General features: G+C 44.7%; 1 protein-coding gene across 4 annotated transcripts in view; it reads right to left on the bottom strand.

The window, feature by feature from the left end:
• cap2 (cyclase associated actin cytoskeleton regulatory protein 2) overlaps nucleotides 1-27764 on the bottom strand; it is a 39354-nt gene that overhangs the window by 8614 nt on the left and 2976 nt on the right. For all 4 annotated transcript variants that reach the window (XM_014142883.2, XM_014142884.2, XM_014142882.2 and 1 more), the window contains exons 2-7: nucleotides 15650-15774; nucleotides 15312-15412; nucleotides 13178-13255; nucleotides 1610-1753; nucleotides 908-993; nucleotides 638-743 (exon numbers count right to left, since the gene is read on the bottom strand). In XM_014142883.2, coding sequence (XP_013998358.1) covers nucleotides 638-743; nucleotides 908-993; nucleotides 1610-1753; nucleotides 13178-13255; nucleotides 15312-15412; nucleotides 15650-15764 — 630 coding nt within the window. In that variant the 5' untranslated portion in view covers nucleotides 15765-15774. The remainder of the gene's footprint in view (nucleotides 1-637; nucleotides 744-907; nucleotides 994-1609; nucleotides 1754-13177; nucleotides 13256-15311; nucleotides 15413-15649; nucleotides 15775-27764) is intronic.

Here is a 27764-nt window from a genome sequence, read left to right as displayed (position 1 = left end):
GCTTCAGCAATATGGCAACGGAAAACCACAGTCAGGCGCTGCTACACATAAACAATTGGACATGCCATAATAATCAGACTATTATGTCTCGAGGCTAACTGTAATTCATTGAGTCTTGTTCCTGTCTGTTTAAACAAGTATGGCAAGCAGGGTTATAGTTCATCCATAGGGCCAGGAGTGTTTTCTGACCGTGTGACCTGATCACGAAAAATCCTGGTCCTATTTATCCAATGTCAGATAAAAGTTCTGAGAAGTTAGGCAGTGGGACCTGAGTTTTTCCTGCTCAGGTTACACAGTTGGGAAAAACTCATGGCCCTGTTCCTATTCCTCCAACATACGTGGAAGTGCTGAGTGCTCAGGGCAGGGTTGAGGAGGTTGGATCAGGAGCTATTTGCTGCTGTAACATATACAATAGATAATGGAATGTAGAGGGAATGCCCCACTGGACGTTAGCTAGAGGATTGTAGTCCTGAAGCACTGTAAATTACAGTCTGTAATAAAAAGACATAGAAACTGTTCATGATATGTCTTTATATGACTGATGTTTTTCTATTGTCTCACTCCCAACTCAATACTATGATAATATAATTACACTGCTGTTACACTGTTTTGTAACTATGTTATGAAAGCTGCTCACAGTCTTGCTCCAGACCAGGCCTGTTGTGTGATACTGTTTAATGAAGGCCTGAAGCTCAGTCCAGATGGATAGGTAGGACCTCACCCACTCCACATGACGCTTGTCTCTACAGAGAGAGGGACAAGAGGAGAGGGGGGTGAGAATTAGTGAGATGTAAACAGAGACGGACGAAGAGAGAGAGAGAGAAACAGATGGACAGACAGATCAGGAAGGAAGAGAGAGGTATTCATAGAGCAACAGTTGATGTAATCCACCAGCAGCCATACTCACGAGTCTTTATAGTCTTTCAGAACTCTGTTAGTGTAGAAAATGGCAGCATCATTCATCTCCTTCACATAGGGAACTGGCTTCTGGCTCTGGAAGAGAGATGGAGACACCAGAGGAAAAAATTGTAAAACAAAGCTGACCCCATATAAATTCAGACAGCTCTGCTCTGCATTCAATGACATATGGATAGAGAAATGGAGAGAATATTATTATGTCACTCACCACCTATTGGACAGAAATGCATTAAACCACAGTGACTGTACAGTAGACAAGCCATATATATACACACACAAAGGATAGGCCACATGCATCTTTGGCTAGTGTGTATAAGACTCAAGAGAATGTGGTGACATGAGCGTTCAAACAGGTTTGACACAAATCGTGTGAAACAGTGGCTCCCTGGCAAACCGTAGACTTGTTCTGACAGAGTCCAGACCACAGTTTCAGTCTCAAAGCAGCTTGACTGGAAGGGATTTGATGAATGTAATGGTATGGATATTATACCAACATTCAACAGAACCAGTTTTTTTTTACTGGTAGTTTAGAAACACAAAGGAGAGGGAAATGGAGACACACAGTGAAGAAGATGCATGGTCCACGTCTGTCAGAAATAGAGACCTGTGTCGCTGCCCCGTGTGCCACCAAAGTGAGTGAGTGAATGGGTGATGAGGAGGTTAGATAAGTGACAGTTTGTTTTCTCCTCACCACAGCAACCCAGCCCAGCGCTGGGATGCTCTCGCTGACAGCTGATAGGTGGTTGAATTGGCTACTGCCACGGTTACGCTCCCGGAAGTTCTGAATCTCCTGGATCTTCTCTGAGATAGGCTTCAGCAGGTCAGCCAGCTCCATCTGGGAGAGAGATACAAGGGGGGAGGAGAAGAGAAAGAGATGGAGAGAAGAAATGCTTGTGAACAAAAACTGAACAATATCATAGGTGGTGTCTTTTATATATATATATATATACGTAACTGACAATATAAAAATAGCATTTATCAATGACTGTTAAAACTCAACACCCATAAATTCCTCTGTAATAGTGCTCTTAGCAGCTCACATATTAAATAGTCTGAGAGCACCACTCTCAAAGGTCCAGTTACTCCAGTTCTGCTACCTTGGTTATAACGGATTGCCTTGCCCACAAGCAACCTGCCATGCATGCCAGCTAGATGTAAATGACTGTTTAGAACTGGGCTACTTTATTAGAAGGACCCTATTTTCAATAGGAACTTCCAGATCCCTTCTAGCTTCCATCCTTCTTTCCCTCTTTCCTCCCTCCCCTCCCAGCATTCCTCTGCTCATTAGGAGATCCCTCTGGCCTTGTAAGGCACTGGGGAAAGGAATGCATTGTTTCCCTAGTAATACTGCTGTACAGTTCTCTTATTTTGACCTGTATCTAAACTGATGTTGCTATGACAATTTAACTAAATATGTCCTGCCTTGTCGATATGCTGTGGGAAAGATAAATAAGTATAATAATTTCTGTTTCTTTATTTAGCTTTATTTTGAGAAATGATGTGATTATTCTTGTGTTGCTAAGGCAACCAATTGAATCGCATCATGGGTTAGATACATTTTCTCTTACAAAAATGTATTTTGATTGAACATGGTTTAAGGTTTTGATATGTTGTCACAATAAACACATAATAAAGTACATAATCCAGTGTGTATGAGGTCATCCAATCAGTGGGTTAACTACTAAAAGACAGCCCCTCCTAAGGAACGTTCACAGACGTGGAGAGGAAAAATAATTCTCCTTTCCACCGCATCCTTTAATAAGACTGTTCAATGGGATCTGGAGAGTGAAAGTAAAAAGTCAGTCGACTTTCGTATGAAAGGACTGTCTATCTCGTGTGTCAGAGGGAGAGGCAAAGAGAGAGAACCCTTTTTTGAACAAATTCTTGCCCAAATCAGACGCACATGATTTTCATAACCCAAAATAGACAGTCCTTTCATAGGTAGGACCAACGTCGACCGACTTTTTAGTTTCACTATCTACAGATCCCATCGAAAAGAACTTGCTAAAGGATTCTAAAAAGAAAACCACTTGTACATGAAATGTGATGATAATGCTCAGGAAGTTTTCCAATACATCTGTGATGATGACAGGCCCAGGCGGTCAACAGAGCCGGGTCAAATCATGTGGTCAGGAAAACCTCCCGGCCCTCGTGATGATTCATCTGTTAGTTCTACATATCTCTGAGGCTAGAGATCTCGCTCCCTTGTCTGGCCCAATGCTTCTACCCGCCAAGCTACCTGAAGTGTACGATCAAGCTATTTGATCTGTATCATATAAGCGTACAATATCTGCTACCATGGCTTGGCATCCCATATACTGACATTCACGGACATGCCAGGCTCTGAGCGATAGTGCAAACATGATATCAACGTTCCCAGTGAAAGTAACAAAGGAAAAAATGATGGTGGGATTTTACAGTGTAAAGCTTCACAGCAGAGCAGAGGGCTGGCGAGGGAAGACAGCTGTACTGTGGGATAAACACCCATATGAAAAAATACTATAGTATACTATGATCTAAATACTGTAGTATTACTATATTTACATACTATAGTATTCACTGTAGTGTTTTTGTGGACATGATTTAAGCTGACTATAGTATAAATACTGTAATATTACTGTTGTATATACTATAGTAATTACTGTGGTATTTTTTGTTTTATTATCTTTGACATAGAAGTGGGGCTTCCTCCTTGAGGAAACCTACTGGGCAAATACTAAGACCAAATTTTCCATAACCTGTAGGTAGGTAGGACTGGAGTCTGAACACAATATATGGTCTATACTTGGCATGTTGGTTTCTCACTCATGGGTGGCACAAATAGTGATATGGGGGAGGGGAATGTGTAACCTTCATTTAACCTTTATTTAACTAGGCAAGTCAGTTAAGAACAAATTCTTATTTACAATGACAGCCTACCCCGGCCAAACCCGGACGATGCTGGGCCAATTGTGCGCTGCCCTATGGGACTCCCAATCATGGCCGGATGTGATACAGCCTGGAATCGAACCAGGCACTGTAGTGACGCCTCTTGCACTGACATGCAGTGCCTTAGACCGCTGCGCCATTCGGGAGCAATGGGTGGAGTATATGCAAATTAAATACTATAGTACTCCTATTGTAAAAACTGTAGTATATACTATACTAATTACTGTAGTGTTTTTGCAGACATTATTGTAGTATTTACTAGTGTTTTTTGCAGATAATACTGTACTATTTAATATATGTAGTATTCTACAGTATACCACAAAATGTTATAGTAAGCACAACACATGATCAAGGGATACTGGAGTGTAGTATAGTTTTCTATTGTATCCTGCAGTTTACTACAGAATACTATAGTAAGTCCTATACTATTCTATCGTAAACTGTAGTCTTTTTTATGTGGGCGCACACACACACACACACACACACACACACACACACACACACACACACACACACACACACACACACACACACACACACACACACACACACACACACACACACACACACAGTGATAGGCTGTGACGGGGTCAGGTGAGCCCAGCTTCAAACACACACACATACACGGAGTGGCTCAAATATAGAACATGCCCATAAAAAGCCACGGAGCACAACCCCGGGCCAGTGCAGTGGAGAGAAAAAACTGAGGTTTACCGGCAGCTCTGGGGTCCCTATGGGAGAGCTGTACAGGGTCACAATCACTATTCCACCAAAGGCAATGATTAAGGTTTATATAAAACTATGTACATGTGAAAATGTGTCCATACAGTATCTGTGTGGTTTTGTAGTAGATTTCTCTGGGGGTATATTGATTGACAACAATATATTTTTGGGGGGGCTAAATCAATGCCTCTCCAATTTGAGGATTGTCAGTTATGCCAATACCATTGTGGATCGACACCCAAATTCTCAGAGAACTGCGACAAGAGTCTCTCTACAGCAGGGATTCCCAATCTCGGTCCTGGGGACCCGTTTTTTCTTTCTCCCCCAATCACTACTACACAGCTGATTCAAATAATCATCAAGCTTTGTAGTTCTAGGGCAAAAAAACTAAATGTGCAGCCCTTGGGGTCCCCAAGTTTGAGAAGCACTGCACTACAGGCTCTCTATAGGCTCGCTACAGGCTCTCTACAGGCTCTCTATAGGCTCTCTACAGGCTCTCTACAGGCTCTCTACAGGCTCTCTACAGGCTCTCTACAGGCTCTCTACAGGCTCACTACAGGCTCTCTATAGGCTCGCTACAGGCTCTCTACAGGCTCTCTACAGGCTCTCTACAGGCTCTCTATAGGCTCGCTACAGGCTCTCTATAGGCTCTCTACAGGCTCTCTACAGGCTCTCTACAGGCTCTCTACAGGCTCTCTACAGGCTCTCTACAGGCTCTCTACAGGCTCTCTACAGGCTCTCTACAGGCTCTCTACAGGCTCTCTACAGGCTCTCTACAGGCTCTCTATAGGCTTGCTACAGGCTCTCTACAGGCTCTCTACAGGCTCTCTATAGGCTCTCTACAGGCTCTCTACAGGCTCTCTATAGGCTCTCTACAGGCTCTCTACAGGCTCTCTTAACGGGCTACAGGCTCCCTTAACGGACTACAGGCTCCCTTAACGGTCTCTCTACAAGCTACAGTCTCTCTACAGGCTACAGGCTCTCTACAGGCTCTCTACATGCTATAGGCTCTCTTAACAGGCTACACTCTCCATACAGGCTACAGGCTCTCTACAGGCTCTCTACAGGTCTCTACAGGCTCTCTACAGTCTCTCTACATGCTATAGGCTCTCTTAATAACAGGCTACACTCTCCATACAGGCTACATGCTCTCTACAGTCTCTCTACAGGCTACAGGCTCTCTACAGGCTCTCTACATGCTATAGGCTCTCTTAATAACAGGCTACACTCTCCATACAGGCTACAGGCTCTCTACAGTCTCTCTACAGGCTACAGGCTCTCTACAGGCTCTCTACATGCTATAGGCTCTCTTAATAACAGGCTACACTCTCCATACAGGCTACAGGCTCTCTACAGTCTCTCTACAGGCTACAGGCTCTCTACAGGCTCTCTACATGCTATAGGCTCTCTTAATAACAGGCTACAGTCTCCATACAGGCTACAGGCTCTCTACAGTCTCCATACAGGCTCTCTACAGTCTCTCTTAACAGGCTACAGGCTCTCTATAGGCTACAGGCTCTCTACAGTCTCCATACAGGCTACAGGCTCGCTATAGTCTCCATACAGGCTACAGGCTCTTGTGGAAGGACCACCAGAGGGCAGGCTGGGCTCATAGATAGTAGCCCAACAAGGCATGTGAGACAAGGTAACCAGAGTCAATTAAGCACAGCTGACGGTACTAATGAGATATTCTCTTTCCCCTACAAGAGAGAGGATGGAACCAGCAAGAAGGGAGGAAGATAAACTATCTCTAAAGAATGGCTACGGAGAGAGAGGTGCTATCCAAGAAGATTCATTAAGACGGTGACGAATATGTGATTGTTGTTATAATTTGAAGATAACCGTAATGTGATCCTGTGTCATCTAAAGAAGACGTATGTTGTTCCTTTGGAGATTCTCATTGACTGTGTTGGAGTGTTTGTAGTGTCAGAAATCCCTCAATAGAGAACTGTGTTGAATCAAGAAAACCTACTCTGGACTCGTTTATTCCACCTTTCCACTTTAGAGTGACACCAAATGACTTGGTCCGCTCACATTGGTGGAGAATGTGGGCAACTAGGTGGACGAGTGACACAAGGATAAGTGAGTAAATCAAGATTCTTCCAGTAGACAGAGGAACCATTCAAGAACGATGGACAACGCTCTACTACAACAGTTGATAACGGCACAGCAGACAACCATAGAACTCCTGCAACGACAGCTGAGTGGGCGAGAAGAACCTAGAGTGAAGCCAAGAGCGGCTGCTCACGCCATCTTACCTCGTCTCTCCAAGGACGATGATATCGAGGCCTTCCTCATGACCTTCGAAAGGACGGCCACCTTGGAAGAGTGGCCGCCCACAGAATGGGCGAGCGCATTAGCACCTCTTTTGACCAGGGTGGCCCAGGAAGCCTATTTTGACCTGGATTCCCACGAAGCTGCGGACTATGGGCGACTAAAAACCGAGATCCTGTCCCGGTACCAGCTGACTGCCAGAGATAGAGCTGTAAAGTTCCATCAGTGGACCTATATGACTGACCAACCCGTCCGTGCCCAGATCTTCGCTCTAATACGACTGATGAAACAGTGGCTGGAACCCGGAAAGGGAGTAGGACATGTAATTGAGACCCTCGTTGTGGACAAGATATTGAGGGAATTACCCAGTGACTTAAAAAGGGTTGTGGGTCAAACCAACCCGTTGTCAGCCGACGACATAGCCCAGGCGGTGGAAACATACCGATCTACAGGGGAGTTGTTAAAAGGGGACAAGAAGGAACGGAAGGATTCTGCAAATCCCGTACCACGACTCGCCCGGCACGTCCGCCACCGAAACCTCCAAACCCCTCCGGAGGTGGGTGAAGTCATCCCCCACACAGCAGGGTCGGTGTTTTAAATGTCAGTCTCCAGACCATTATGCCTCACAATGTCCTAGCAAGGACGAGTCCATGGTCACGGAGTCATCGATGCCCATCCCCACGCATCCCGGTTCGAGAGGGCATGATCAACACTGTTGGTTAACAGAAATAGCCCCAGCCCCAGAGATTCCGGTTCGAGTAGAAGGACAAGATGTGGTTGCCATTCTCGACTCGGGAAGTATGGTTACGTTAGTAGAGGAGCAGATGGTGACCTCAGCAACACTGCTACCAGACAAAGTAGCCGTGTCCTGTATCCATGGAGACACACTGAACCCGGCAAGAAGGTGCATATCCGTCCTTACAGGATTCCTGAGGCCCGCCGAGTCATCGCCAAGAACGAGGTAAGGGAGATGCTGAGGATGGGTGTGATCGAGCCATCGACGAGTGAGTGGTCCAGTCCCATAGTCCTGGTCCCCAAACCCGATGGTAGTATGAGACTCTGCAACGACTTTAGGAGCGTGAATGCAATCTCTACATTCGACGCATATCCCATGCCCCGCGTGGATGAACTCTTGGAGCGCTTAGGAAAGGCCAAGTTCATCACCACCCTGGATTTGACGAAGGGATATTGGCAAGTGCCGGTGGCTCCAGAGGACCGCCCAAAGACCGCCTTCGCCACACCGGAGGGGCTTTTTTCAGTATGTGAGGATGCCCTTCGGACTGCATGGTGCTGCTGCAACTTTCCAACGCCTCATGGATGCCATTCTACGGCCCCATCAAGAGTACGCAGCGGGCGTACATAGACGATGTGGTCATCCACAGCGAGGACTGGGATAGTCACCTCCTACGACTACGGGCGGTGCTCATGAGTCTGGAAGCCACAGGGTTGACGGCCAATCCAAAAAAATGCTGCCTGGGTCTGTCCGAAGCGGAATACCTGGGGTACACCGTGGGGAATGGGAAAATACGCCCACAGGCAGAGAAGACCAGGGCAATTCGGGACTGGCCTCGACCCCAGACCAAGCGGGACGTTCGGGCCTTCTTAGGGATAACGGGATATTATCGCCGTTTTATCCCTGGATATGCAACCATTGCCAACCCCCTCACAAACCTCATCAAGAAAAACTTGCCAAACCGGGTAGAGTGGAAAGATGAGGCGGAGGAGGCCTTTCAATTGCTAAAAGAGGACCTGTGTTCTGATCCCGTCCTACAGGCTCCGGACTTCTCACAAGAGTTCATTGTACAGGTAGACGCCTCGGATACGGGGCTCGGGGCCGTACTAGCTCAGGGTGAAGGCGAAGCAGAGAGGCCGATTCTCTTTATAAGTAGAAAGCTCAGCGATCGGGAACAGAGATATGCTACCGTAGAGAAAGAGGCCCTAGCCATTAAGTGGGCCCTCGATTATCTCCGGTACTACCTACTGGGTCGGAGGTTTGCATTAGTTACGGACCATGCGCCCTCACGTGGATGGCTGGTAAGAGAAACAATAACAACCGAATAGCCAGATGGTTTCTTGCTTTACAACCGTTCTCTTTCCATGTCATCCACAGGGCCGGATCGAGGAACGGGAATGCAGACGCGCTGTCCCGACGCGACCAAGACGGTGCGTCTGGCGCCCGACCCTCCGGTCCGGTCCTGAGGGGGGAGGTATGTGGAAGGACCACCAGAGGGCAGGCTGGGCTCATAGATAGTAGCCCAACAAGGCATGTGAGACAAGGTAACCAGAGTCAATTAAGCACAGCTGACGGTACTAATGAGATATTCTCTTTCCCCTACAAGAGAGAGGATGGAACCAGCAAGAAGGGAGGAAGATAAACTATCTCTAAAGAATGGCTACGGAGAGAGAGGTGCTATCCAAGAAGATTCATTAAGACGGTGACGAATATGTGATTGTTGTTATAATTTGAAGATAACCGTAATGTGATCCTGTGTCATCTAAAGAAGACGTATGTTGTTCCTTTGGAGATTCTCATTGACTGTGTTGGAGTGTTTGTAGTGTCAGAAATCCCTCAATAGAGAACTGTGTTGAATCAAGAAAACCTACTCTGGACTCGTTTATTCCACCTTTCCACTTTAGAGTGACACCAAATGACTTGGTCCGCTCACACTCTCTACAGTCTCCATACAGGCTACAGGCTCTCTACAGTCTCCATACAGGCTACAGGCCCCCTACTGGCTCTCTACAGTGTCTCTTAACAGGCTACAGGCTCTCTATAGGCTACAGGCTCTCTACAGGCTCCATACAGGCTACAGGCTCGCTACAGTCTCCATACAGGCTACAGGCTCGCTACAGTCTCCATACAGGCTACAGGCTCTCTACAGGCTCTCTACAGGCTCTCTACAGGCTCTATACAGTCTCCATACAGGCTACAGGCCCCATACTGGCTCTCTACAGGCTCTCTAACAGGCTACAGGCTCTCTACAGGCTCTCTACAGGCTCTCTACAGGTTCTCTACAGGCTACAGACTCTCTATAGGCTACAGGCTCTCTACAGGCTCCACACTCTCTACAGGCTCTACAGGCTCTCTACAGGCTCTCTACAGGCTCCACACTCTCTACAGTCTCTACAGGCTCTCTACAGGCTCTCTACAGGCTCTCTACAGGCTCACACGCTCTCTACAGTCTCCTAAAGCTACAGGCTCTCTACAGGCTCTCCATACAGGCTCCACAGGCTCTCTACAGTCTCCATACAGGCTACAGGCTCTACAGGCTCTCTACAGGCTCTCTACAGGCTCCACGCTCTCTACAGTCTCTACAGGCTCTCTACAGGCTCTCTACAGGCTCCACACTCTCTACAGGCTCTCTACAGGCTCTCTACAGTCTCTACAGGCTCTCTACAGACTCTCTACAGGCTCTCTACAGTCTCTACAGGCTCTCTACAGGCTCTCTACAGGCTCCACACTCTCTACAGTCTCTACAGGCTCTCTACTGGCTTCTTAACTGTCTGAAGTAAAGATACAGGAAGTTCTCCTCACTAGTTCACGTCCACATTGATTTCCTGTTTTTTTGTAATGATATTTACACACTACGAGGTCGAAATAACACTGTGAAATTGTGAAAATGATGCTAATGCAATTTTAGTGTAAGAGGTGGTGGGATGGAGTTTTTGGCCCACAGCATGACACACGATCTGATTATTCTGACCAATCATCTTTTATTTGCATATGTATCCTCCTACCATGAAGTGGTAAGCGGGGTAGGCTCTAGTTAATATAGACGAGCCTATCCGCCAATCAGGGCTGTGTATGTATATATACACTGCTCAAAAAAATAAAGGGAACACTTAAACAACACAATGTAACTCCAAGTCAATCACACTTCTGTGAAATCAAACTGTCCACTTAGGAAGCAACACTGATTGACAATAAATTGCACATGCCGTTGTGCAAATGGAATAGACAACAGGTGGAAATTATAGGCAATTAGCAAGACACCCCCAATAAAGGAGTGGTTCTGCAGGTGGTGACCACAGACCACTTCTCAGTTCCTATGTTTCCTGGCTGATGTTTTGGTCACTTTTGAATGCTGGCGGTGCTTTCACTCTAGTGGTAGCATGAGACGGAGTCTACAACCCACACAAGTGGCTCAGGTAGTGCAGCTCATCCAGGATGGCACATCAATGCGAGCTGTGGCAAGAAGGTTTGCTGTGTCTGTCAGCGTAGTTTCCAGAGCATAGAGTCGCTACCAGGAGACAGGCCAGTACATCAGGAGACATGGAGGAGGCCGTAGGAGGGCAACAACCCAGCAGCAGGACCGCTACCTCCGCGTTTGTGCAAGGAGGAGCAGGAGGAGCACTGCCAGAGCCCTGCAAAATGACCTCCAGCAGGCCACAAATGTGCATGTGTCTGCTCAAACAGTCAGAAACAGACTCCATGAGGGTGGTATGAGGGCCCGACGTCCACAGGTGGGGGTTGTGCTTACAGCCCAACACCGTGCAGGACGTTTGGAATTTGCCAGAGAACACCAAGATTGGCAAATTCTCCACTGGTGCCCTGTGCTCTTCACAGATGAAGCAGGTTCACACTGAGAACATGTGACAGACGTGACAGAGTCTGGAGACGCCGTGGAGAACGTTCTGCTGCCTGCAACATCCTCCAGCATGACCGGTTTGGCGGTGGGTCAGTCATGGTGTGGGGTGGTATTTCTTTGGGGGGCCGCACAGCCCTCCATGTGCTCGCCAGAGGTAGCCTGACTGCCATTAGGTACCGAGATGAGATCCTCAGACCCCTTGTGAGACCATATGCTGGTGCGGTTGGCCCTGGGTTCCTCCTAATGCAAGACAATGCTAGACCTCATGTGGCTGGAGTGTGTCAGCAGTTCCTGCAAGAGGAAGGCATTGATGCTATGGACTGGCCCGCCCGTTCCCCAGACCTGAATCCAATTGAGCACATCTGGGACATCATGTCTCGCTCCATCCACCAACACCACGTTGCACCACAGACTGTCCAGGAGTTGGCGGATGCTTTAGTCCAGGTCTGGGAGGAGATCCCTCAGGAGACCATCCGCCACCTCATCAGGAGCATGCCCAGGCGTTGTAGGGAGGTCATACAGGCACGTGGAGGCCACACACACTACTGAGCCTCATTTTGACTTGTTTTAAGGACATTACATCAAAGTTGGATCAGCCTGTAGTGTGGTTTTCCACTTTAATTTTGAGTGTGACTCCAATTCCAGACCTCCATGGGTTGATAAATTGGATTTCCATTGATTATTTTTGTGTGATTTTGTTGTCAGGACATTCAACTATGTAAAGAAAAAAGTATTTCATAAGATTATTTAATTCATTCAGATCTAGGATGTGTTATTTTAGTGTTCCCTTTATTTTTTTGAGCAGTGTATAAACATTTGTATCAACACGCCCATACGATCAGACTGAGCATTTCAATGGCAAAGGCGGCTAAGGGAAATAAATGATTAAAAAAATATTTTGCTTTTTTAAATGAAATAAACACAGTGATTTATTAGACATACAGTGATGATTGAAACATTTAGAAGACTGCATGGGATCTTTAAGCAAACAGTCAATGCAGCCACCACCCACCACCGTCCTCGCCTCTCCATCTCCTCCCTCTCCTCGCCTCGCCTCTCCTCCCCTCCCCTCTCCTCTCTTATTCCCTTCCTCTCTGTCCCCTCCCTCTGCTTAAACCCTTCCTCCTTGTTTGTGTATCAGACAATTGGTGAATTCTTTCTCACCGCCTCTTAACCAATGACCTGCGAGATAGGAGTTAATCACTTCCTGTTCAGCTTTGGGCTCTGCCCCCCACCCCCCTCCCCCTGGTTCAATACAAACAAACAGCCAATGCGATGATATCAAGTTAACCCCCCCTTCCTCTCCATACCCCCTCCCTTTCCCCCCCTCAATTCCCCATACGTGAATGTGTTGTATTAGTGTTCTTTTTTATAAAGGGGGTTAATCCCTATGTGAACAGAGCTCCGGGGCACCGCATGGCTGCCCACTGGCCCAGCAGCACTGGGAAACACAGAGAGGCCTGGAAAAGGCTGCTGCTGGAACACTGGAATGGCTGATACTGAAATGAGCAATACTGAACTGGCCGACACTGAAATGAGCAATACTGAAATGGGCGATACTGGGACACTGTAATGGGCGACACTGGCTACATTACAGTAGATAACAGTAGATAAGTGCACATTAGATAACTGTGTTGAAGTGCAGTGCAGTTGGCCAATAGTCCTGATCCATACACATTTGTTTACTTGCTTTGGGTATCTGCATTCAGGACAGTTCTCCAAGCCATTACACATATCATCCTTACCTGAGCAGGCTCCTGGTGTGTGGTGGCCATTTTGAGGAAGCTTCTCTGAAGCTGCAGAGCATTGTTCACCATCTCCGACTGTCAATCACAGAGGAAAAAGATTCAAATGTCAAATCTGAGATTATTATAAACCACACTCTGCACTGCATCATGCTGGTAACAATGCATTAGTCAGGTCCCACGAGGCATGTCCCATGTTTGGGAAAACCTCCAGAGGAACTCCGGTTTTGCCATAAAAGGAGCGTTCCTAACTTAAAAAAACACCTCTAACCCACACACCCCCTCCTCCTCATTTCACTGTGATGGGAGAAGGAGATTAAGTGAATGTTGTTTTATGAAAGAAAAGACACATGAAGGAATATCCTCTCCCCATTTCACCACATATCAAGACCATTTCTCTGTCATTCTGCTTTTCCACATATTAAAGTCCTCACTTATTTCATTCCCATTTGAAATCATGTCTGCCTTGAGAAAGGGATTTCTGCAACTGGACTTGCTGCCAGTGCCTGGTATGAATCAAGGTTAAAATGATGCCTTTATTTTGGGAGTCGGAAGAGAAATCATCAAAGTGGTTGCCAACATGATTACTAGTCACAAACTACACCCCATCTCCCTTTGGAAAACGGCCTGACATCTTGGTGGAATAGGTGTTTGTGTCGCGTTTTAAATATTGGAATGTAGGGTTAAAGTTCAAACACACTCCCGCCATTGGCTTTGTAGGGGACAGGAAACAAACTGTAATTTAAATCACTCCTACTCCTCCCATCTATCTAGAGTGGTTTTCTGTAGGGAGCCGGAGTGGTTTTCCCTGGCCAAGCCCTGGACCCCACACAGTCAGAGGTTCCCAGAGCCAACTCTATGAGAGATAAAACAAGGGGAATCTATACCATGTCTCTGTCCCAAATGAAACCCAATTCCTTACAGGCTGCCATATTGGATGCATATCTCCATATAACACTAGTCCCATTGACAGAAAGCAGGCAGGGGAGTGAAGTGGTCACTAAGTGCTCCTCTCAACATCCCTCCAGCCCTACTGTCACTGGTAGAGAAAATCTCACTGTGTTAAAGATTCATCTTAAATGTGGTTGCGATTTGGCTGGGTGACAACAGTTGCATATACAGTATCATTAAATCAAGTTACACACCAAGTTTATCTCTAGCAGAACAGAGTAGTATAGCAGAACAGAGTAGTATAGCAGGACAGAGTAGTAAAGCAGGACAGAGTAGTAAAGCAGGACAGAGTAGTATAGCAGGACAGAGTAGTATAGCAGAACAGAGTAGTATAGCAGGACAGAGTAGTATAGCAGGACAGAGTAGTATAGCAGAACAGAGTAGTATAGCAGGACAGAGTAGTATAGCAGGACAGAGTAGTATAGCAGGACAGAGTAGTATAGCAGAACAGAGTAGTAAAGCAGGACAGAGTAGTATAGCAGGACAGAGTAGTATAGCAGGACAGAGTAGTATAGCAGGACAGAGTAGCATAGCAGGACAGAGTAGTATAGCAGGACAGAGTAGCATAGCAGGACAGAGTAGTATAGCAGGACAGAGTAGTATTGCAGGACAGAGTAGTATAGCAGGACAGAGTAGTATAGCAGAAGAGAGTAGTATAGCAGGACAGAGTAGTATAGCAGGACAGAGTAGTATAGCAGGACAGAGTAGTATAGCAGGACAGAGTAGTATAGCAGGACAGAGTAGTATAGCAGGACAGAGTAGTATAGCAGGACAGAGTAGTATAGCAGGACAGAGTAGTATAGCAGGACAGAGTAGTATAGCAGGACAGAGTAGGCAACAGTCTTATTTTCATCATCCGTATTATCTTTTTATGTGTTCTCATCTGCTGCTCTGGTACAAACATCACTTTGAGTTTCTGTCAGTTAAAGCGCCTGCTTCGTTTAATTTACTGTAGACTAACAGTTTAAGATAAAGACAAAGACCAAATATAACGGCAGTGTGTTAACCAAGACAGCTGGTGTGTGTGTGTGTGTGTGTGTGTGTGTGTGTGTGTGTGTGAGAACATTTGAGGGATTTGGGGATTGAGGAGGAGACTTTGTGATCTTAATGGCACAGAGCCATTTCCCATTTGCGGCCTTTAGTCAGTCATATGCAGTCGCACACACACATTCCTGCAACTCACATGCTTCTCCACATCCTCTCCTATGGCACGGCTATTCTTCAGGTACTCTGACAATGGCCCCATCAGCAGCAGGTCAAAGGCCTCCATACACTGGGACTGACCTGGAGAGACAGGAGGAAGAATGGTGGAAGAATGGAGGGAAGAAGGAGAAAACAATGCCCACAGAGGAGAGGTCAGGCGTTTTTCTACCACAGTATCTTTTCAGAGTTTAATATAGAATATTACATGTTTATAAACGTTCATTGGATAAAGTAGTGTCCCCAGTTGAACCTAGAACCTCACTACCCAATGCTATACACTGCTGTCACAGTCTGGACCACTACATTTCTACTACTCACCTCCATTGATCCCGTTACATTCCCCGTTGGCCATGCCATTGGACACCTGCATGTTGATGGACACCTGCTCCACACGAATCACGGCCTGCTCCAGCCGCTGCACTAGCGTTTCCATGGCGACGGTCCTGGAACGAAGCAGATAAAGTCAGTGGACTGATATCCATCACTGGGGCTAGTAGCCAGGGCTGGTCATGTTCCCCATGACGTCTCTCTTCTGATTTCAAGAGAAATGCAATACAACCCATTACTTTTCTTTTGTATCTAGATTTATAGGGGTTGGCTAATTTGTAGGGTCAGAGGGACATTTGAAATGCTATAGGACACTTGTGACACTGCAGACACTTAAAAACCCAAAACACGATAGGATTCGTAGGGCCCTGGTGAAAAGCAGTGCACTATAAAGGGAATAGGGTGCAATTTGGAACGCAGACCGAGTTTTTCTGGAACTCTAGCCATCTGGTCCTTTGCCACAACTTCCGCTACACAATCAATCATCTCACATCATGTACACCATACCATAGGTCAGGGATCATCAACTATATTCAGCCGCGGGACGATTTGTTCTTGAGCGGACGGTCGGGGTTCTGGAACATAATTACAAATAATTTGTAGACTGCAAATTGATCGCAAGAACCCCAAACAGATATAATGTTTGACTAAAACATAATCATTTCAAACCTGGCTTACATTTGTATACGATCACGTCGTGTCTCTCAATGCGTGGGAATACTTGGGAACAGACTTCTTAAATTACGATCTCTTGGAGCTGATTTCCTGGTGTGTTTTTTTACAACCCAATTAAGATGGTTTGGGATGAGTTGAACTGCAGTGTGGAGGAAAATCAGCCAACAAGTGCTCAGCATATGTGGGAACTTCTTAAAGACTGTTGGAAAAGCATTCCAGGTGAAGCTGGTTGAGAGATTGCCAAGAGTGAGCAAAGCTGTCATCAAGGCAAATGGTGGCTACATTGAAGAATCTCAAATATAACATATATTTTGATTTGTTTAACCTGCTAGGGCTAGGGGGCAGTATTGACACGGCTGGATAAAAAACGTACCGATTTAATCTGGTTACTACTCCTGCCCAGTAACTAGAATATGCATATAATTATTGGCTTTGGATAGAAAACACTCCAAAGTTTCTAAAACTGTTTGAATGGTGTCTGTGAGTATAACAGAACTCAAATGGCAGGTCAAAACCTGAGAAGATTCTGTACAGGAAGTACCCTGTCTGACCATTTCTTCCCCTTCTTGATTATCTCTATCCATTACAAAGGATCTCTGCAATAACGTGACACTTCCTACGGCTCACATGGGCTCTCAGAAGGCGGCAAAAAGCTGAATCGTGGCTTTGCAGGCTCATGCTGAAACAAAGTAGCGCGTTTGGGTAGTGGCTGGTTACAGTACTGTGAGACTCAGGCTCGTGCCCGCGTCGACCGAAAGCCTTGTTTTCTTTCCTCTGTTTACCTAAAAGGAGATTCCCGGTCGGAATATTATCGCTTTTTTACGAGAAAAATGGCCTAAAAATGGATTTTAAACAGCGGTTGACATGCTTCGAAGTACGGTAATGGAATATTTAGATTTTTTTTTGTCACGAATTGCGCCATGCTCGCGACCCTGATTTACCATTTCGGATAGTGTCTGGAACGCACAAACAAAACGCCGCTATTCGGATATAACGATGGATTATTTTGGACCAAACCAACATTTGTTATTGAAGTAGCAGTCCTGGGAGTGCATTCTGACAAAGACAACAAAAGGTAATCAAACTTTTGTAATAGTAAATCTGATTTTGGTGAAGACTAAACTTGCTGGGTGTCTAAATAGCTAGCCCGTGATGGCTGGGCTATGTACTTAGAATATTGCAAAATGTGCTTTCACCAAATAGCTATTTTAAAATCGGACATATCGAGTGCATAGAGGAGGTCTGTATCTATAATTCTTAAAATAATTGTTATGCTTTTTGTGAACGTTTATCGTGAGTAATTTTGTAAATTGTTAGTAAATTCCCCGGAAGTTTGCGGGGGGTATGCTAGTTCTGAACGTCACATGCTAATGTAAAAAGCAGGTTTTTGATATAAATATGAACTTGATTGAACAAAACATGCATGTATTGTATAACATAATGTCCTAGGGTTGTCATCTGATGAAGATCATCAAAGGTTAGTGCTGCATTTAGCTGTGGTTTGGGTTTTTGTGACATTATATGCTAGCTTGAAAAATGGGTGTCTGATTATTTCTGGCTGGGTACTCTGCTGACATAATCTAATGTTTTGCTTTCGTTGTAAAGCCTTTTTGAAATCGGACAGTGTGGTTAGATTAACGAGAGTCTCGTCTTTAAATAGCTGTAAAATAGTCATATGTTTGAGAAATTGAAGTAATAGTATTTCTAAGGTATTTGAAAATCTCGCCACGGGATTCAACTGGCTGTTGCGTAGGTGGGACGAATTCGTCCCGCCTAGCCCAGAGAGGTTAACACTTTTTTGGTTACTACATGATTCCATATGTGTTATTTCATAGTGTTGATGTCTTTACTAGTATTCTACAATGTAGAAAACAGTAAAAATAAAGAAAAACCCTTGAATGGGTAGGTGTGTCCAACTTTTGACTGGTACTGTCACGTCCTGACCCTAGTAAGATGTCATTTTCTATAGTAGAGTAGGTCAGGGCGTGACATGGGGGTGTTTTGGGTTGTTCTATGTTTTGTATTTCTATGTTTAAGTTCTAGTTTTGGGTTGATCAATGAGGCAGCTGATCCTCGTTGCCTCTGATTAGAGATCATATTTAAGTAGGGGTTTTTCTTCCTGGGTTTTGTGGGTAGTTGTTTTCTGTTTAGTGTATGTCACCTGACGGAACTGTTGTCGGTCGTTTTGTTAAAAAGTCTTAATTAAAAGTAAATATGAGCACTCTACACGCTGCGCCTTGGTCTCCTTTAGACGACCCTCGTTACAGGTACTGTGTGTATATATATATATATATATATATATAAAAATTAAGTAGTGCGCTGGACCTTTACTACTCCTGTATGAGCACACTGAAATAGCTGTCTGCAGAGCAGGGAGAAAAATTCTGCACCCCCACCCCTAAACATCTTCCCGCGACCATGAGGAGAGAAGGAAAGAAGGGGGCATTTCATTCATACAGAAACAGGGCATTGCTTTCAGTCATCGTCCATGAAAAACCTGCTGATCTATTGGTAGCCCTGTATACTTTAGTAGCACAATTTTTTTTTTTATCAGAGTTCTATGGTCAAAAGTAGTGCACTATAGAGGAGTCCAGGGATAGGGTGCCATTTGGGACTCAGCCATAGAAGTTATCTTCTCTTAGTTGAGGAGAAACCACATCTATCTGGTCACCTGATCCGGTTGTTATCAGTGGAGACTGACCTCATAGGCCAGGCCATTAGCCTGATTGTGTTTCTTCCTCCAGTGTTAGCAAACCAATCCCCATGCAAGGATCGGGTCCAGTGATGTCACCGTCACACAGACTGGATTATGAGTCCTCCCTAACACACACACACACACACACACACACACACACACACACGGGTGCTGAGGGGAGGACGGCTCATAATAATGGCTGGAATGGAGTGGTATCAAACGTACTGAAACCATGTGTTTGATGTATCTGATACCATTCCACTTATTCCGCTCCAGCCATTACCACGAGCCCGTCCTCCCCAATTAAGGGGCCACCAACCTCCTGTGGTACACACACACACACAAATACAGAGACAAACACACACACTTCTCATAATCCAGTCTTATTATGATGGCGCAGGAGGTGATGGCTGCCGTTTTACGGGCTCCTTACCAATTGTGCTATTGTATGTGTTTTTTCGCGTTATTTGTAACTTATTTTGTACATAATGTTTCTGCCACCGTCTCTTATGACCGAAAAGAGCTTCTGGATATCAGGACAGCGATTACTCACCTCGTACTGGATGAAGACTTTTTCTTTAACGATCAGACGCAAAGGATTTACTACAGACACCCAACAAGGCCCAAATCCCCATCATTCGCATGAAGAAGAGACGGAGATATTGGGGATGTAGGTCGGGGTGCCTTGTAAGGATCCGATGGCGAGTGAGTAATCCCCCTCTACCATCAGTCCTATTAGCCTACGTGCAATCATTGGATAACAAAATGAATTCAAATCAATATCTTATGTTTCACAGAGTCGTGGCTGAACGACAACATGGATAACATACAGCTGGCTGGGTTTTCGGTCCATCTGCAAGATAGAATACCTGCCTCCGGTAAGACAAGGGGTGGTTGTCTGTGTCTATTTGTAAATAACAGCTGATGCACAAAATCTAATATTAAGGAAGTCTCTAGGTTTTGCTCGCCTGAGGTAGAGTATCTCATGATAAGCTGTAGACCACACTATTAAACAAGAGAGTTTTCATCTATATTTTTTTGTAGCTGTCTATTTATCACCACAGACTGAGGCTGGCACTAAGACGGCACTCAACGAGCTGTATAAGGCCATAATCAAACAAGAAAATGCTCATCCAGAGGCGGCGCTCCTAGTGGCCGGGAACTTTAATGCAGGGAAACTTAAATCCGTTTTACCTCATTTCTACCAACATGTTAAATGTGCAACCAGAGGAAAAAATAAAAACTCTACACCACTTTTACTCCACACACAGACGCGTACAAAGCTCTCCCTCACCCTCCATTTGGCAAATCTGACTATAACTATATCCTCCTGATTCCTGCTTGCAAGCAAAAACTAAAGCAGGAAGTACCAGTGACTCGCTCAATAAGGAAGTGGTCATATGACGCAGATGCTAAGCTACAGGACTGTTTTGCTAGCACAGACTGGAATATGTTCCGGGATTCTTCCGACGGCATTGAGGAGTACATCACATCAGTCACTGGCTTAATCAATAAGTGCATTGATGACTTCGTTCCCACAGTGACCGTACGTACATACGCCAACCGATTACAGTCACTTAATGTATTATTACCTCAGTCATATCCTGAATGGATTACAGGCAATATCCGCACTGAGCTAAAGGGTAGAGCTGCCGCTTTCAAGGAGGGGACTCTAACCCGGAAGCATATAAGAAATCCCGCTATGCCCTCCGACGAACCATCAAACAGGTAAAGTGTCAATACAGGACTAAGGTCGAATCGTACTACACCGGCTCTGACGCTCGTCGGATGTGGCAGGGCTTGCAAACTATTACGGACTTCAAAATGAAGCACAGCCGAGAGCTGTCCAGTGACACGAGTCTACCAGACGAGCTAAATAACTTCTATGCTCGCTATAAGGCAAGCAACACTGAAGCATGCATGAGAGCATAAGCTGTTCCAGGCGACTGTGTGATCACGCTCTCCATAGCCGATGTGAGTAAACAAGTCCACAAGGCCAGACGGATTACAAGGACGTTTACTCCGAGCCTGCGCTGACCAACTGGCAAGTGTCTTCACTGACATTTTCAATCTGTCCCTGACCGAGTCTGTAATACCAACATATTTCAAGCAGACCACCATAGTCCCTGTGCCCAAGAACCCCAAGGTAACCTGCCTAAATGACTACTGTCGTAGCATTGACTATCATTAAATGTGAAGACTGTATATTATCAAATCAATTCTCTGTGTAATTTAGTTTCGCAATTAAAATAGTCATGTAACTTTAATTAACTAAGAAGTCAGGGCACCACGGAAAATGTTGTTTATAGAGTTTCAATTTCCCGAATATAACTCTTCAGATATTTCCATATCTTATCGATTACAGTCACTTAATGTATTATTACCTCAGTCATATTCTGAATGTCGCAAACCCTTGGATATCTGCACGAACCCTAACATAGATCATGAATCAGCGATATACAAATTGGTTTAATTATTTATTTACTAACTTACTTCATCAATCACAGAATTACATAGACACTAGAGGTCGACCGATTAATCGGAATGGCCGATTAATTAGGGCCGATGTCAAGTTTTCATAACAATCGGTAATCGGCATTTTTGGACACCGATTGTGTCCGATTTTTAAATGTATTTTTTACCTTTATTTAACAAGGCAAGTCAGTTAAGAACACATTCTTATTTTCGGCCTAGGAACGGTGGGTTAACTGCCTTGTTCAGGGGCAGAACGACAGATTTTTACCTTGTCAGCTCGGGGATTCGATCTTGCAACCTTCTGGTTACTAGTCCAACGCTCTAACCACCTGCCTTACATTGTACTCCACGAGGAGCCTGCATGGCTCTTGTGTTCTGTTACGCGAGTGCAGCAAGAAGCCAAATTTAATGCTAGCTAGCATTAAATTTACCTTATAAAAAACAATCAACCTTCACAGAATCACAAGTTAACTACACATGGTTGATGATATTACTAGTTTATCTAGCGTGTCCTGCATTGCATATAATCGATGTGGTGCCTGTTAATTTCTCATCGAATCACAGCCTACTTCGCCAAACGGGTGATGATTTAACAAGCGCATTCGCGAAAAAAGCACCGTCGTTGCACCAATGTGTACCTAACCATAAACATCAACGCCTTTCTTAAAATCAATACACAAGTATATATTTTTAAACCTGCATATTTAGTTAATATTGCCTGCTAACATGAATTTATTTTAACTAGGGAAATTGTGTCACTTCTCTTGCGTTCTGTGCAACAGAGTCAGGGTATATGCAGCAGTTTGGGCCGCCTGGCTCGTTGCAAACTGTGTGAAGACTATTTCTTCCTAACCAAGTCAGCCAACTTCGCCAAACGGGTTGATTTAACAAAAGCGCATTTGCAAAAAGAGCACAATCGTTGCACGAATGTACCTAACCATAAACATCAATGCCTTTCTTAAAATCAATACACAGAAGTATATTTTTTTAAACCTGCATATTTAGTTAAAAGAAATCCAGGTTAGCAGGCAATATTAAACTAGCGAAATTGTGTCACGTCTCTTGCGTTCATTGCACGCAGAGTTAGGGTATATGCAACAGTTTGGGCCGCCTGGCTCGTTGCGAACTAATTTGCCAGACTTTTACATAATTATGACATAACATTGAAGGTTGTGCAATGTAACAAGAATATTTAGACTTATGGATGTGTAACCGATGTGAAATGGCTAGTTAGTTAGCGGTGGTGCGCGCTAATAGCATTTCAATCGGTGACGTCACTCGCTCTGAGACCTGAAGTGGTTGTTCCCCTTGCGTTGCAAGGGCCGCGGCTTTTGTGGCGCGATGGGTAACGATGCTTCGTGGGATTTCAGTTGTTGATGTGTGCAAGGGTCCCTGGTTCGAGCCCGGGTTGGGGCGAAGAGAGGGACGGAACCTACACTCTTACATTGGTGCCGTGACCCGGATCATTGGTTGCTGCGGAAAAGGAGGAGGTCAAAAAGGGGGGTGAGTGTAACCGATGTGAAATGGCTAGTTAGTTAGCGGTGGTGCGTGCTAATAGCGTTTCAATCAGTGACGTCACTCACTCTGGTTGTTCCCCTTGCGTTGCAAGGGCCGCGGCTTTTGTCGCTCGACGGGTTAATGATGCTTCGTGGGTGTCAGTTGTTGATGTGTGCAAGGGTCCCTGGTTCGAGCCCAGGTTGGGGCGAAGAGAGGGACGGAACCTACACTGTTACAGATGCCACCCGTTAGATAAAATACAGAACAGTTCCGTATTTCACTGAAAGAATAAACGTTTTGTTTTCGAAATGATAGTTTCCGGATTTGACCATATTAATGACCTAAGGCTCGTATTTCTGTGTGTTATTATGTTATAATTAAGTCTGATTTGATATTTGATAGAGCAGTCTGACTGAGCGGTGGTAGGCAGGTGCAGGCTCGTAAGCATTCATTCAAACAGCACTTTTGTGCGTTTGCCAACAGCTCTTCGCTGTGCTTCAAGCATTGAGCTGGTTATAACTTCAAGCCTATCAACTCCCGAGATTAGGCTGGTGTAACCGATGTGAAATGGCTAGCTAGTTAGCGGGGTGAGCGCTAATAGCGTTTCAATCAGTGACTCGCTCTGAGACCTGAGACCTTGAAGTAGTTGTTCCCCTTGCTCTGCAAGGGCCGCGGCATTTGTGGAGCGATGGGTAACGATGCTTCGAGGGTGGCTGTTGTCGATGTGTTCCTGGTTCCAGCCCAGGTAGGGGCGAGGAGAGGGACGGAAGCTATACTGTTACACTGGCAATACTAAAGTGCCTATAAGAACATCCAATAGTCAAAGGTATATGAAATACAAATGGTATAGAGAGAAATAGTCCTATAATTCCTATAATAACTACAACCTAAAACTTCTTACCTGGGAATTATTGAAGACTCATGTTAAAAGGAACCACCAGCTTTCAAATGTTCTCATGTTCTGAGCAAGGAACTTAAACGTTAGCCTTTTTACCTGGCACATATTGCACTTTTACTTTCTTCTCCAACACTTTGTTTTTGCATTATTTAGACCAAATTGAACATGTTTCATTATTTATTTGAGGCTAAATTGATTTTATTGATGTATTATATTAAGTTAAAATAAAAGTGTTCATTCAGTATTGTTGTAATTGTCATTTTTACAAATAAATTAAATAAAAAAAATAAAAAAATAAAAATCGGACGACTAATCGGTATTGTTTTTTTTTGGTCCTCCAATAATCGGTATCGGCGTTGAAAAATCATAATCGGTCGACCTCTAGTCCGGCTTACCGCGTGTTTCTTTGGCAGAGTTGCCAACCATTTCAACATATAACTACCGCTTCATGTTTTCTGATCTAATGCAAATTTTGTTGGAAGTGGCTTTCATACTAGAGTAGAAAAAGAGGCGTTCCATGACATTTACATTTTTGTCATTTAGCAGACACTCTTATCCAGAGCGACTTGAGTGCATACATTTCATACATTTTCATTTCATGCATTTTTTGGAGGGGGGACTGGCCCCCCGTAGGAATCGAACCCACAACCCTGGCGTTGCACACACCATGCTGGCGTTGCAAGCACCATGCTCTACCAACTGAGCCACAGGGAAGACGTCGTGACGCCGATGTAACTGTCTGTACTCACGGGGTGTGGTCACTGACTAGTTAAAACTTCATATGAAAACCCATACTCTCATTTAGAAGGCTAACATCACATCTCATCTTTCAAAAGTATTACTATACTCAATCATTTATTTTATCCAACATTCAGACGCAAACCCCATAATTGAGAATTGTATACAAACAAAGAAAGAGTAATGTATGTCTCCTGTCCTTCATGAGGTCACCAAATGAAACAAACTCGACATGACTGTCCCTTAATTAAGTGTCCACGGACCATTCCCACATTCTCAAAAAAAATATTGTTTAATTCTCCAATTTTTGAGATTAGGAGCTTTGGCAAGAAGAATGTATTTGTTCTCCATAGGCTCTCTCGCTCACGTCGTGACACTACTGACCCGTAGCACTAACGTCTGTAGCCATGAAGTGCTTTGAAAGGTTGGTCATGGCTCACATCAACATCATTATCCCAGAAACCCTAGACCTACTCCAATTTGCATACCACCCCAACAGATCCACAGATGATGCAATCTCTATTGCACTCCACACTGCCCTTTCCCACCTAGACAAAAGGAACACCTACAGCTGAAGTCGGAGGTTTACATAGACTTAGGTTAGAGTCATTAAAACTCGTTTTTCAACCACACCCCAAAATTCTTGTTAACAAACTTTAGTTTTGGCAAGTTGGTTAGGACATCTACTTTGTGCATGACAAGCAATGTTTCCAACAATTGTTTACAGACAGATTATTTCACTTATAATTCCCTGTATCACAATTCCAGTGGGTCAGAAGTTCACATACACTAAGTTGACTGTGCCTTTAAACAGCTTGGAAAATTCTAGAAAATTATGTCATGGCTTTAGAAGCTTCTGATAGGCTAATTGACATCATTTGATTCAATTGGAGGTGTACCTGTGGATGTATTTCAAGGCCTACCATCAAACTCAGTGCCTCTTCGCTTGACATCATGGGAAAATCAAAAGAAATCAGCCAAGACCTCAGAAAAAACATTGTAGACCACAAGTGTGGTTCATCCTTGCGAGCAATTTCCAAACACCTGAAGGTACCACGTTCATCTGTACAAACAATAGTACGCAAGTATAAGCACCATGGGACCACGCAGCCGTCATACCGCTTAGGTGCGAAAAGTGCAAATCAATCCCAGAACAGCAGCAAAGGACATTGTGAAGATGCTGGAGGAAACAGGTACAAAAGTATCTATATCCACAGTAAAACGAGTCCTATATCGACATAACCTGAAAGGCCGTACAGCAAGGAAGAAGCCATTGCTCCAAAACCGCCATAAAAAAGCCTGACCGTGAAGCACACGGGTGGCAGCATCATATTGTGGGGGTGCTTTGCTGCAGGAGGGACTGGTGCACTTCACAAAATAGATGGCATCATGAGGGAGGGAAATTATGTGGATATATTGAAGCAACATCTCAAGACATCAGTCAAGAAGTTAAAGCTTGGTCGCAAATGGGTCTTCCAAATGGACAATGAGCCCAAGCATACTTTCAAAGTTGTGGAAAAACGGCTTAAGGACAACAAAATCAAGGTATTGGAGTGGCCATCACAAAGCCCTGACCTCAATCCCATAGAACATTTTTGGGCAGAACTGAAAGTGTGTGCGAGCAAGGAGGCCTACAAACCTGACTCAGTTACACCAGCTCTGTCAGGAGGAATGGGCCAAAATTCACCCAACTTATTGTGGGAAGCTTGTGGAAGGTTACCCGAAATGTTTGACCCAAGTACAACAATTTAAAGGCAATGCTCCCAAATACTAATTGAGTGTATGTAAACCTCTGACCTACTGGGAATGTGATGAAAGAAATAAAAGCTGAAATAAATCACTCTCTACTATAATTCTGACATTTCACATTCTTAAAATAAAGTGGTGATCCTAACTGACCTAAGACAGGGAATTTTTACTAGGATTAAATGTCAGGAATTGTGAAACTGAGTTTAAATGTATTTGGCTAAGGTGTATGTAAACCTCCGACTTCAAATGTACGTGAGAATTCTATTCATTGACTACAGCTCAGCGTTCAACACCATAGTGCCCTCAATACTCATCACTAAGCTAAGGACATTGGGACAAAACACCTCCCTATGCAACTGGATCCTGGACTTCCTGACAGGCCGCCCCCAGGTGGTAAGGGTAGGTAACAACACACCTGCCATGCTTATCCTCAACACGTGGGCCCCTCAGGGGTGCGTGCTCAGTCCCCTCCTGTACTCCCTGGTCACACATGACTGTGTGGCCAAGCACGACGAGATTGTTCTGTGTTTAGCCTTGTGCCTTGCCAGACTGTCTGTATATCGTTCGTTCACTTGTTTTGTTATTTTGGTGTTCATTTTGGGAAGTTAATAAACGTCAAGATGCGCTTACACATACCTGCTGCGTTTTGGTCCTCCATTACCGACGAAAACCGTGACATGTAGATATTACCTCAACTAACCGGTGCCCCCGCACATTGACTCTGTACCGGAACCCCCTCTATATAGCCTCCCTACTGTTATTTTATTGTTGCTCCTTATTTATTTATTACAAATTGTATTCTTTTTTTTTTTTACTTCAGTTTATTTTAGTAAATACTTTTTTTTTTTTATCTTAAACCTGCATTGTTGGTTAAGGGCTTGTAAGTAAGCATTTCACTGTAAGGTCTACACCTGTTGTATTCGGTGCATGTGAAAAATAACATTTGATTAGATTTTTTGGACCCAGAACAGTCTAGTTCAGTCCAGTTGTGCTGTGTATCCCTACCTCACCTACACTTCAACATGATAACATCCCTCACCGGTACTTTAATAAGAAGCAGAAGAGGGTTTCAGCCAGTCCCCGTGTTGACCATGCATCAGCCGTCCTCCTAGCTATCTGCTACAGTAGGACCTAGCAGCTAGCACATTCATTAGTGATCTGAAGTGTGCAGTAGGCCTCACACCAGCAGTACTGTGAGTGTACTAATTCCTTGGTGGTGGATGGGAGGTGCAGCCTGGGCGTATGCTATTAATCACTCCAGAGAATTCTCCCAGCAGTGCCAAATGTCTAACATGGGCTTCACTGTCTATTTATGCAGGCTGCCAGACAGTACAGGGCCCTAGAGTCTGTAGCCAGCCACTGGAGACCTCTGGGTTTGG

The sequence above is a fragment of the Salmo salar genome, chromosome ssa14 (assembly GCF_905237065.1).
Source record: "Salmo salar chromosome ssa14, Ssal_v3.1, whole genome shotgun sequence".
NCBI lineage: Eukaryota > Metazoa > Chordata > Actinopteri > Salmoniformes > Salmonidae > Salmo > Salmo salar.
Note: the sequence above shows the minus strand (reverse complement) of the source record. Positions and strands in the feature narration are given on the sequence as shown.